Source organism: Polypterus senegalus, chromosome 4 (assembly GCF_016835505.1).
Source record: "Polypterus senegalus isolate Bchr_013 chromosome 4, ASM1683550v1, whole genome shotgun sequence".
Classification (NCBI taxonomy): Eukaryota; Metazoa; Chordata; class Cladistia; order Polypteriformes; family Polypteridae; genus Polypterus; species Polypterus senegalus.
Window position 1 is genome coordinate 37,371,061 of NC_053157.1, and position 13,630 is coordinate 37,384,690.

The window sequence follows — 13,630 nt, forward strand, 5'->3', positions numbered from 1 at the left end:
CTGTCTCACTCCCTTGTTTTGCGTAACGTTAAAATGTCTCTCGCAGGACGTCAAATTGTCTTCTGAGAAGATCAAGCCTCGTCTCCCTGCCAAGATTTTTTTTATAATAGAGAAATGTTACTTGTAGAGAAAAGTTTACTTGTGTTTAAAGCGTGTGGGAGGGGTATTTTAAGACTTAAACTATTAAAAAAATGTTTATTTATATGGTCTTTCTATATCGCAGATTTTCACCTATCGCTGATGGGTCTGGAATGTAACTTCAGCGATAGGCAGGAGATCACTGTAGTACATATTCAATGAGTTTTTCTGTTTTGTATCTTGCAATGAATGTGCAGTATCTTAGTCCCACTTTACTGATGTGGGCCACGTATTTCAGTTTTTAATCATAATATATTCAGTAAGTCGTAATATGGCAGGATCTGACAGTTTAATCCATTTAGTTAAGATTTCTTCCAGCGCAAACAAACATTTGGTTGAGATGGGCCTTTAAATCAGTTTGGCTTTGATTTTATGTGCCTTTGTTGACGTAATTATGCACGTAAATGTAGATTTATGCAAGTTATAGAGGCTGAGTAATAGTGGAAATAAATATTTTAATGGTAATATTTCACAGTAATAGGAAATTTATGTGTTTTAAATACTAGAAGCTCCCTCTCTACATTTTACTTTTTTTTTTTTAAACATCTCATTAATATGTAACTGTATTCATTGCAATACTTTAAAGGTTATGTTTAATCCGGCCCAGAATATTAATATATAATTATTATATAATTAAGGCCAGTGACAGAGGGCCTCTTTACTTTCAGGAAGTGCATTACTCGTGAGTCAAAGATAGTGGCCACAGTTAGCAATGTGTTATGGAGGAGTGATATGATTGTATGAATATATGAATTAATGAATAGAAATGTGAACGTAAATGTGTAAATTGCCTACTTTTTTAACCCATAGATTGCTAACCAGAAGCCTAATAGCTTATGTATTTTGTAATCACAACCTGCTAAAATTGGGACATGTCCTTGGACTATGAGAGGAAAATGCACACAAGCACATAGCAGACATGAAAATCTACATATAGAGGGCATCTCAGACACAAATCAAATACAGGACTTCATTGACATAACTTTGATCTTTGCGTACTTAAAATTAGTCCTAGCTTTTCAAAAATGCAGTGTTTATCAATGAATTCTGTTTATTATTTTTGGAAGTAATTCATGAAATGAAATAAGATATTGATAAGTGGAAATTCTAATGTGTTGTACATCTTGTGTTTTGATTAGCTCAGTCCAGTTTAGGAATGTCATATTCAGAGCTAACCCTTCATGAACAATTAGCCTGTCACAGAGCCGACACAGTCACAAACTCCTAGGAGGCCACTTTAAATCAAAGTGTAACCTAAAATGCACGTCTTTGAGATGTAAAAGCAACACTGTGGCATTTGGTTAAAAAATAAACAAAAAAGCCACAAGCCACAATATGCAGGGATGAGGTGGATATGCAGATTCCACACAATCAGTGCCTTGCTGGAATCTGAGCTCAGGAATATGAAGCTCTAACCACTGCACCACCTAAAATTAAAGGAATCTTTTATCCTTTAAAAGTCATTGTAGCAACATTTTCCATAGTTACTAAAGAATGTAGTCAGTTTTTGTCAAAAAGTGAACAAAAGGATTAAATGTAGGGCCTTCTATCCAGGAAGCTAAAGGCTCTCACTGTCAGTGTATTACAAACCCAATTCAAGCTGCAATATTGTTTTTTGAGAGGAAAGCCTTATCCCAACCTTACCCTATCATTACTACAATTGTTGTTTGACTTGCCTCATGTAGTTGCTTTAGATAAAATTGGCTAATCACATACGAACTTGCCATCTCATCTCACCTAAATATAATATATATTAAAATATACTTTCATTTAAAACCTGATTTCACTAACATAGTTATGCCCTATAGTTAACACTGCTTTTCCCTTCTCTGTTTTCTTGTGGTTTTTTCTTCCCACATCCAACAGACATGCCTGTGAGCTCAGGTGTACTTGAGTGCGCCCTGCGACTCTCTGAAGTGGGTTTTAAAGTTGTGCTCAGTAGAAATGTCTCTGCCTCCCTGAAACCTGAAAACAGAACAAGCGTGGATTTATAAAACAATCCCAGTAAAGCATGAGTGCGTTTAGTCTGAGCCTGTTTGTTGGACTCCAAGGAGCACTAGACACCATATATTATTTTCTAACTTAAATTTGTTTGTCTTTTATTATTAGAAATGTGTTAAAAGTTAATGATTCTGAATGAACTATAGAGAGTTAATGAAAGTAAAATCAAAATCTAAAGCATGTATAGATAAAGAAAGTATTATGGCTACAAATTTATATTTGATTAGATGTCTGTCAGAGATCGTTTGTAACAATTCTGACTTCTGTTACCCTGAAGTCACCTCTTGAGGGCACCCAGTTTGGTGTCATCTACACACTTAACCAGCTTGTCATTTTTACATCCTTCTCAAGATCATCCACCAGATGCCAATAAAGTGATTTTTTCACAAGATTTCAGGTAATTAGAGCACAGTCACAGCAGCAAAGAATATACCTAGAATCTGAATTGTTCATTCAAATAATTATAATAAATTTTTGTGTTTTAATGAATTGTTATAGTGTCCGAGAGTGGCATCATGTTGCTTGTTGGTTGCACACTGTACCTTTCCACATGACAATACAATTTCTACTCTACCTAGGATTGTTTCAAACCGAACAGTACACAGCTAGTGCTGCACAGTACTTCAGAGCTGTACTGTATTTAGTACTAATTTATTTATATATGTAATTAAGCAAACACTGAAAGCATCTCATATAAAGTTCGTTATTTTTATTTTTTCATATTTTGGTGTTTGGTACACTGCATTAATCCCCAAGGTCATAAAACAAAAAGATGTATCATCTTTGTACAAAATCAACAAGCATGGTTCAAGGCCAGTTAATGTTTACAAGGAAGCAGGAGAAAAACTGGGACATAAGTACATATTGGCTAGGAAAGGAGGAGTGCTTCGTTTATTTGAACTGGACAGGTCAATTTGAAACTAAAAGATCAAAGCAGAGATTCACTACCTTTGATGCCAGCTTTCCAAATAGGAGTGTAGAGCATCTGAAAAACATGCTAGCCGGTATAGTTGTGCCAGTGCCTGCTGTCAGCTAAAGTGATGGGTTAAAGAAAAACCTGTCTGTCTCGATTTCCTGCTTCAGGGCCCACTATAACACCACAGGCCAATTCAGAGCTACCATTTCATCAAAAAGTATTTGGATTGTGGGATGAAGCTAAGGGAGAACATTTAAAGTCCACTCCAAAGGCAGCAGCAAACTGAGCTACGGTTCAAGAGTTGTGAAGCTGATTATTATCCATGTCTCCACTTTAATTCTCAAGGCCTCTGCCCTTTACTATTAAATAAGAAAGATAATATATTCAAATATAATGTTCAGGGTGAGAAAGACCAATTTTTAGTTTAATTGACTAAGTAAAAACAACAGAAATGGCAATGGAAAAAAAAAATGTTAACTTTATGCATACCACTGAGTGTATGATACTTTGAAAATGTGGGGTACAACACAGATAGAGCTAAGTACAGCTGCACATTACACAGGCTGGCACTTTACACAAAATTAAGTACATCTTTAAGCTTGTAAGTCAGTTATATTTTTTGATAGTTTTAAATGATGACAACATTATTGAAGTGTTCACGTTTATTCTACGTATTTATAAGTTATTTGGTTTATGATTTAAATGAGTCACTGTGACAACTTTAAGTTGAACAAGAGAAGGATAAGCAGAAAATATTTTAAGTAAAAATGTTTCTTGGCAAAAAAGTAAGGTAAAGCATTAAAAGCCTTGGCATTTTTTATAGAGTAGACAAGTAGTTTTTATTAGCACTACAATTTTAAAATAAACTATAAATATATATACTCTGTGTATGTGTTTATATATATATATATATATATATATATATATAATATACATACACACACACACACACTCACTCACCGGCCACTTTATTAGGTATACCTGTTCAACTGCTTGTTAACACAAATATATAATCAGCCAGTCATATGGCAGCAACTCACATTTAAGCATGTAGACATTGTCAACATGACCTGCTGCAATTCAAACCGAGCATCAGAATGTCAAAGAAAGGTGATTAAAGTGAATTTGAATGTGGCATGGTAGTTGGTACCAGACAAGCTGGTTTGAGTATTTCAGAAACTGCAGATCTACTTAGATTTTTATGCACTGCCACCTCTAGGGTTTACAATGAATGGTCTGAAAATGGGAAATTTCTTTAGGAAAAAATGCCTTGTTGATGCCATAGGTCATAGGAGAATGGTCAGACTGGTGTGAGCTGACAACAGTAACTCAAATAACCACTTGTTACAACCATAGTATGCAGAAGAGCATCTCTGAATGCACAACACGTCAAACCCTGAAGCATATGGGCTACAGCAGCAGGAAACCACACGGGGTACCACTCCTGTCAGCTAAGCACAGGCAAATGAGGCTACAATTCTCACAGGCTCAAAATGCACGAATCACAACAACTTCAAGCATACAAAACCATAAAGTGCATGAAGTGTCTTCAAAGATTAATTTTCTGCATTCACACTTGGACTTCCCTGCTAATCTTGGTGACAGACGTGGTGAAGTGTTTCACAAGGAAATGCCAGCAATGGAACAGTGGTATCCGCGCAAGTGGGGTTCATCAATGCTGGCTGGCTGATACTGAAACGAGAAGCATCAGATGCTGAGGACAAGTGAAAATTAGCAGCAGAGCACTTTTTGCTCAATTGAACTAATGCAATGTGTCAACTTTACTAAGTGATTAAACACTCTATACTCAATAAAACACAGACAGATTGTTCATCTTGAAACTATCTTCTCATAATCACTAAAACTTTTTCAGGAAGCAAAAGTTTTGAAAAATGTTTTGTCCATCGTTATCAAAGCCATCTTGATCCAGGCCAGGGTTGCTTTACATGATTTGCAATCTAACAGACACAATTCTGTAGTAGGTGAGACACAACAGAATGATGGGTTGGCACTGCCGCCTCATGGATACTGCTTTAGAAATTTGACTGGCTGCCTGGGACATTGACTTTCCAGGACATTTTTACACTCAGTCCTGACTGGTTTTAAAGTCCTACTAGCCTAACAACATAATGACAGCAGCTACGGTGTTGATCTGTCAGGTTTGCCGCAGGCAATTCCACTTTAGTCTCCTATGTCTGCTGAATTTATTTCCACTGGTTTATGATGTCATATGTTTTTGTCGCATTGCTTTTTAAAAGAATACTCCACCCAAAAATGAAGTTTGTAGTGATGGCCAAAAAAATTTGTAAGGTCATTTGAGAATGGACATAACAAGACAGAACCCGTGACCAATGAATGAAGGGTAGAGGCGGGTCTTTAATTTAAAAGTGCAACCCTTTGTGAGGGGGCTTCCTGTTTATGGACTACTTTAATCTTTCCGAGTTATTAGATTTTAACATTTTGCGTGAATTTTCTGTGTTGTGAGCATACGAATGGATGACTTGGCACACAGGTTATTTGATATGAGAGATTTGTTCATGGAATTTTTTAAGTTGTTTGCTATTGATTGCCATTGGCTCCCGTTGGATCAGAAATTTTATGTGTATTCTTCACAAAAATAAGAAATTAAACAATTTTCTTAGCTGTCTCTACAAACTGCATGGGTTAAGCAACTTAAAAAATATATACTTTTTGGGTAGAGTGTTCTTTTAAATGACTTCATGTATCCCATTAGCTTTTTTGGGATAGTTTTATGGAGGGTCATATATGGAAAATTATCAGAATCAGAATTAACCCATACTTACTAAGGATTTAGTACACATGCCATAAAGCTTGATTTTTATGGTAAATGTAAAATTTGGTTCACAATCAGTAAAGTGTTTTTTGTGTGTGTTTAATTTTGTAGGTTTCTTCATCAGGCCCTTTTACAAGATGATGTTAGGAAAGCAGATTACACTGAAAGATATGGAATCAGTGGTAAGAATATCAAATACACATCTGAGAGCCACTGTAAACATCTGCTGTTTCAATGTCTTTGTCTAATTGTAATTGTAAAATGAATTCAGTTGAATATCAAAGATTGACTGTGGTGAAACTAAAGCACATGTGGGCCCTGATAGACGTTTATGGGTATATTATCGGCACTAACTTCAATAGAATCCACATGTGTGGGCACAGCACCAAACCATCCAAACAAATAAATGCTAGTCGCTAGCACATAGATAATATATCAAACCAGACGGACAGAGAGCCGCTCCTTACTGCTTGCACCTTAATCACACAATAATGTCTCCCTAAGATGTCTGACACTGCAGTTTCTGCTGGTTGATTCAGCTATATCTGTACCATGTGCAGCTATGTTTTAGCTAATAGAAGTAAATTTATAGCAGAAGTAATGAGTCACTGAGAGTCGACTTCATGTAGTGCAAATCTTCATTTTGATTAACCAACAACATGTGCTACCTGCAGGTCTTATCTGCCACATGTGATGCTTACAAGGTGATGCCAACACATGACATAGCCAGACATCTAAGGGTGAATACCCATTGTAGAATATACATCACAGGATGCGTGGTGTGTGCTTCCTGCACTGTGTTGTAGATGTAAACCCACTGAGATGAACAGGTTTCTGATAAAAAGTGCATTTGACATCCAAAATCAATAGATCTGTTCAAGTTAGCCAGCCTTTTTCAGATGATTCTTCCAGCACCAATTATGCATTATTAGTTTCACATCTGCAGATCAAAATGAATATCTCACAAAGCAAATTGTGTTTCTTTGAATGTTGTCTCTTGTGCTCTTCATAAGGGTGCTCTCTTGTGATAAATGTAGTATATGTGTGAACATCAAAAGTGTGTGTGTTACAAAGGTAGCAAAATGGTAAATAAAAAAATAAATAAATAAAGAGCTGCAACAGTTTATGTTTCCGAAGTAGCTGAACTGTATTGTGTACTGGAATAAAAATGTTATGAAGAATATAACATTTATGGATAATGCTCTGCCATCCCGGGATGTCTCCACTAAAGCATTATCCTTCATGTTTCTTGTAACAGATTGTCAATTCTATCCAGTAAGCAGCAGTTATGAGTCCATTAAATTCAATCAAGTTGCCTATGCAAAACTATTTGCTTTTTCAGGATAGTGAGTACTACAACTCTTTAAAATGGATTCTGGAAAATGACCCAACAGAGCTGGATCTCAGATTTTGCATAGATGAAGAAAACTTTGGCCAGGTACATAAATATTTGTGTGTGTATATATATATATATATAGATAGATATTTATAGCGTAACACAAAGTAAAGTAACATAAAACAAAGCATGACATGATGTAACATTCCATTCCATTCTCAAATGCCTCATTAAATTAATCAGGTTATGAGAATGTTATGTTGTATATATATTTTTTCATATATATATTTTTTGTTGTTCAAAAACAGCCTCATGTTTTCATCTTTCTGAGTACAGTAAATAAACAGAAAGGTCCGTATCACAATATCGATCATTTTACATCTATTTTAAACCAATTTTTTTTTCCTTTATATTTTGTGCTTTCACTAAAGTAAACTTTCATAAAGTATTTGAACAATTTGTACATTCAGAAGTCTGGAATGTGGGAGTTTGGGTCACGTTATTGATTCAGAATTCAGAGTGGATGAACATTTCTTCTTGATATCCTCTCTCTTCCTCTGAAAACTTGCTACTTTCTGGATACCTGTTTGTGTTTTCAGTGTGACTCCAAGCAGTAATTCTTGGCATACACCGAGTCTTGCTATCTTCATTTCTTGTGGGTTTCTTTTTATGTCACATGTGTTATCGTTTCTAGTGATGATTTGCATCAAGTCTCTTTTTATCTAAACAATCATAATATAATCAAAATCTAAAACTGTTTCCTCAGACGTACCAAGTGGACCTGAAGCCCAGCGGATCTGAAATGGTTGTAACAAATGACAATAAAAAAGAATACATTGAGTAAGTATTGGCTGTAGTTTCTAATAAAATAATAAATGTAAACTTGGGTTTGGTGATCTTCTGATAGGAAATCTACAATGTTCTAGAAAAACATTTTCTTCAAGAAGGCTTTCTCACTGCTCCACCTCGGTTCTCTTGTCAAACCCTCACTGATTGTTGTTGGAGCTCTTCTCTTGATTTCTGTCCATGCTGATCCTTTTGGCCCAGATACTCAAATACAGACAAAGGCCACCATTTTCTCTGTTTATATTGTAACACTGATTGTTTTCATGCTGATGAGCCCCCTCGTCCAAAATGATATTATCTTTGTCACATATTTACAAAACATTGTCATGTCTAAACAGACATTACCAATTTTACTTATTAGAGTTGTTATCTGACTGTTCTTATTTGAATTTGCATGTGGTCAACATCTGATCTGATTCACAAACAACACACAACGACAGGCACGTGCTTGATAACCTTGACATGTGACTTCCTGTTTTTTCCAGTAGTGCATTGAAACCATCTGTGTAGGTGCCTATTCTGAATTTTATAATTTTTGTTAGATTAGATTGCTTGTAGTCCACCTCTTGTAATACATATTTTTGTTACATCAACTTAGAGATTGAACTCAAAATGTAATTAAACACATCAGAATAGTTCAGCAGTCTGTATCATCAGTCACTTATTTTTGTACATGTAATGCTCAAGTGGACAGCGATAATCAGGTAGCAGACAATAAGAATGACCTGAAAGTGTAATTTCAGCTTCAATATTCAGTTGGAATCTTTATTAGAATTGAGGTCCACATACAAATGTGGGTCACAATTCCAATTCCGGGGACAGATTCAACATGCAGGCAAAAAATCTGATCTGTACCAGAAGTGTGAGAAACTGGAATTGGGTCAGATGACAGTGGTAGTGTGAACATGGTCCTACTCCTCTCCTTTAGGTCCTAGGGTAGGCCATTGTGGTGTAGTGGTTAAGGCTTTGAACTTCAAACCCTGAGGTTGTGGGTTCAGATCTCGCTAATGACACTGTGTGACCCTGAGCAAGTCACTTGACCTGCCTGTGCTCCAATTGGAAAACCAAAAAAAAAGAAATGTAACTAATTGTGTCATAATTGTTGTAAGTCGCCTTCGCTAAAGGCATCAGCCAGATAAGTAAAGGTAAATGCACATTGTACCAGGGGAAGTACCCAGTGTTGCCCGGGTAATTTGTATTTTGGAAATTCAAATTCAACATGGTGAAACGTAAGCCCTAAAGGGACAAAAAGATGTACTGTTAGACAAAAGCTGTACTCTAGTGAGACAGTGAAATTGTTGTCCTACATAGTTGAGAAGAAAAAGCTACTAGACAACTTTCTGTGTGCACTGAAGGTGTCCTCCCATCCACCACCGCCCTCTCCTGCTGACTGATGTGAATTGTAGTCCCCACGTTGGCACTGGTTTTTGACTTGTCCCGCTTTTCCTCAGTGTTACGTATAGGCTCTGTTTAAAGTTGAACCAAAGGTAACGCACATGCAAACTTCAGTGAAAATCAGTTTAGTTGTTTTTGTTTGACATCCAAACAGCTCATGGTTTTATTGGCTGTGTTCATGAAATTACCCTGTAATACACTAGCACCCCTGTCCGTGGTTGGTTCTTGCCTTTTTTATGATGCTCAGTCCAACAGTTTCTGAATGGGTGAATAGATTGTTTCATCCTGTAGGAAGGCCTGCTACTTAACAGATAGGTTGAGTGCAAATGGAGGCGCGGGCACAGCAGAGCCAGCGAAAGAGAGAAGTGCATGGAAGAAATCTGGGTAGCTGTTCCCCATTTTAACTTCAAAAGAGGTCTCTCTGGCTTTGAAGGCTAAAGTTTACCACATCTTTATGCGGTGTAGTACTCTTTGTGAGAGTGAGACATGACAAATGAAAACAAAACAGAGATGAGAATGATCAGATGGGTGTGTGATGCGGTACAAAGTAAGAGGAAGATGAGTGCTGAGTTAAAGGAAACACTTGGTGTGAAGGCGATAGGGGTTGTGCTGTGTAGAAGTCGAGTAAAGTGGTTTAGGCAAGTGTAGGGAAAAAACAGAGGATGATTGGGTAGAGAGATGCACCAAAATGGAAGTAGTGAAAATGGAGACCAAAGAAGATGGGATCGCAAGGCGGTGTTGGAGGATATGAAAAGAATGAGTGCCACCTCAAAGGGAGCCCAGGACCATGGATGAAAAACATTTAGGGAACAACTAGCCAACTTCGATGGGTAAACCCAGAAAATGACAAGGACGGTGGTGATAATGTTGATAGTGATACTGTGCTCTAGTTTTGTTTGCTTAATGATTAGTTTTTTTATTAATATTAACTATAGAAAACACTCTATACCAGTGTTTTTCAACAAGTGAGTCACTGAGCACCCTAAATGGGTCATTAGCATAAGTTAAAAAAAAAAAAACTAATAAAAAGCTAATGAAGTTTTAGGAGGCTACTAATTGCAGATTTCTGTTCTGACATTTTGCTTTTGCATACTGATTAAATGAAACAACTGACACAAGTCCAGTTACAAGCAGATAACAACCAGTTTTACACCACACTGCACATTTCAATAAGAAAGCCACCGCACATGGACAAGTTCATCAGATTCCTGGTATCATTACCTTCTCTAAGCTCTTCCAATTCCATATCTGCCTCACAAGATTCACCCCAATAACCGGAACCAAAAAAGAAATGTTAAAATAACATATACAGTCATGGCCGAAATTATCAGCACCCCTGGAATTTTACCAGAAAATTGTTGCAATTACAAATGTTTTGGTGTACACATGTTTATTTCCTTTATGTGCATTGGAACAACACAAAAAAACAGAGGAAAAAAAAAGCCAAATCTGACATCATTTCACACAAAACTCAAAAACCGGGCTGGACAAAATTATTGGTACCCTCAACTTAATATTTGGTTGCATGCCCTTTGGAAAAATTAACTGAAATCAAACGCTTCCTATAACCATCAACAAGCTTGTTACACCGCTCAACTGGAATTTCCAACCACTCTTCTTTTGCAAACTGCTCAAGGTCTCTCAGATTTGAAAGACGCCTTCTCCCAACAGCAATTTTGAGATTTCTCCATAAGTGTTCAATTGGATTTAGATCCGGACTCATTGCTGGGCACTTCAGAACTCTCCAGCGCTTTGTCTTCAACCATTTCTGGGTGCTTTTAGAGGTATGTTTGGGGTCATTGTCCTGCTGGAACACCCATGACCTCTGACACTGGGCCCTACATTGTGCCCCAATATCTTTTGGTAGTCTTCAGATTTCATGATGCCTTGCACACAGTCAAGGCATTCAGTGCCAGAGGCAGCTAAACATCCCCAAAACATCTTAGAACCTCCACGATGTTTGACTGGAGGTACTGTGTTCTTTTCTTCGTAGGCCTCATTCTGTTTTCTGTAAACAGTAGAATGATGAGCTTTACCAAAAAGCTCTACCTTGGTCTCATCTGTCCACAAGATGTTCGCCCAGAAGGATTTTGGCTTCCTCAAGTACATTTTGTCAAACTCCAGTCTGGCTTTTTTATGTTTCGGTGTCAGCAGTGGGGTCCTCCTGGCTCTCCTGCCATAGCGTTTCATTTCGTTCAGATGTTGATGGATAGTCCGAGCTGACACTGTTGCACCCTGAGTCTACAGAACAGCTTGAATATGTTTTGAAGTTGATTGGGGCCATTAGTCCACCATTCGGACTATCCTTCGTTGCAGTCTTTTATCAATTTTTCTCTTCCATCCACATCCAGGGAGATTAGCTACAGTGCCATGTGTTGTGATCTTCTTGATTATGTTGCACACAGTGGACAAAGGAACATGAGGATCTCTGGAGATGGACTTGTAGCCTTGAGATTGTTGATATTTTTCCACAAGTTTTGTTCTCAAGTCCTCAGACTCTTCTTTCAAGTCCTCTGCTCTTCTTTCTGTTCTCCATGCTCAGTGCGGCACACTCAGACACACAACAGAAAGGTTGAGTCAACTTTTCTCCATTTTAACTGGCTTCAGGTGTGATTGCTATACTGCCAGCACCTGTTTCTTGCCACAGGGGAGTTCAAACGAGCATCATATGGTTGAAATAAAACGATTTACCCACACTTTTGAAAAGGTGACAATAATTTTCTCCGGACCATTTTTGGAGTTCTGTGTGACATGATGTCAGATTTGGCTTTTTTCTCTGTTTTTTGTGTTGTTCCAATGCACATAAAGGAAATAAACATATTTATACCAAAACATTTGTAACTGCAACAATTTTCTGGGAGAAATGGTGCATTTTCTGGGAAAATCCCTGTGGTCCTGATAATTTCGGCCATGATTGTAGCCCATATTTTCTGTGAAGTAAGGTGAGCAACAGCCATTGTGCATTATCTGTGGTGTAGTGCTACCAGATGTAATCATGAAGCCATAGAAACTGTAAAGACATTTAGAAACAAAGCATGCTACTTACATAAGTAAATTGTTTGACTTTTTTAAAGAAAAAAATAAAAATCTTGTAGCTTTACAAAAAATCATTATAGAATTTTTCTACAACAAGCCAGCAGGCACTTGTTGGATCATCTCATTGAACAACAAATTGCCAAATATAACTAAACTCACACTATTGCAGAAGAGCTTGTCTTGCCTTGTGCGATCGGAACTGTGTACTGAAATTCTAGATGAGTCGGCCACCAGCAAACTAAAACGTACTCCTCTCTGCACTCTTTTCACCTAGCCCTGATTTTAGCATCAAGCCCAGGTTACCCATTAAAAAGACAAACGGACACTAAATTTTATTCAATATTAAGCACCTGTGTGTCGAGTTTATCTTGGATGAGCACCGTGTGTCTTTCATCTGTTGTGTAATCTGTGTTTAAATGTTGAACATGTACAGTATGTAGTGTTATTTGTTAATGTGTGGCCCCATTTGGGGGACATGTTGGATAGTTTATATTAAAATTACTGCTAATAAAGGATCATCACTGGGTACCAAGGCCAAAAAGGTTAAAAACCACTACTCTGTCCAATACAAAGCATTCACTTTTGATTTGTAACAAATGAGCCATCGTCAGCTTCTGTTGAACAGCATTATGGTCCTCTAGCAGCAACTCCAGGTCATCCACTTTTTTGTTTGGTTTCTAATTACATGAAAACATATAAAACTGTTGTTGATTCTTTATATTAGTTACTCATTCACTCTTATAATAGGTCATTTTAGAAATAAAGAACCTTAACAAACTTCCAGGCTCTCCAGTGAAGCTGCCCCAACAAAAAAGTTAAGGTGAACCAAACTATAGACTTCGACATATCTAAAGCAGTTGAGTAGCTTGTATTTTTTATTATTCTGCCATGCTCTTTCTCTTTAACTTACTGACTTACTTTTACTTTTTCAGCCTTGTGATTCAGTGGAGATTTGTAAATAGGGTCCAGAAGCAGATGAATGCTTTTCTAGAGGTAAGACTATAATGAGGGTGTTGGAATTTCCTTTTTCTGTAACATTTTTTGTTGTGTGAATGCATATTTTTTAACTATTCATGGCGTTGTGAGCTTTACTTTGCTTATTTGTTGTATATGTGCTGTACATTCTGCACATACAGTGGCAGATTTTCTAAAAGAAGCATGTCTTCTT

The 13,630-nt window shown here is 37.1% G+C and overlaps 1 protein-coding gene across 7 annotated transcripts in view; it reads left to right on the forward strand.

Moving 5' to 3' along the window:
* nedd4l (NEDD4 like E3 ubiquitin protein ligase) overlaps nucleotides 1-13,630 on the forward strand; it is a 115,395-nt gene that overhangs the window by 88,711 nt on the left and 13,054 nt on the right. For all 7 annotated transcript variants that reach the window (XM_039750469.1, XM_039750470.1, XM_039750471.1 and 4 more), the window contains 4 exons: nucleotides 5,961-6,031; nucleotides 7,192-7,287; nucleotides 7,952-8,025; nucleotides 13,395-13,455. In XM_039750469.1, coding sequence (XP_039606403.1) covers nucleotides 5,961-6,031; nucleotides 7,192-7,287; nucleotides 7,952-8,025; nucleotides 13,395-13,455 — 302 coding nt within the window. The remainder of the gene's footprint in view (nucleotides 1-5,960; nucleotides 6,032-7,191; nucleotides 7,288-7,951; nucleotides 8,026-13,394; nucleotides 13,456-13,630) is intronic.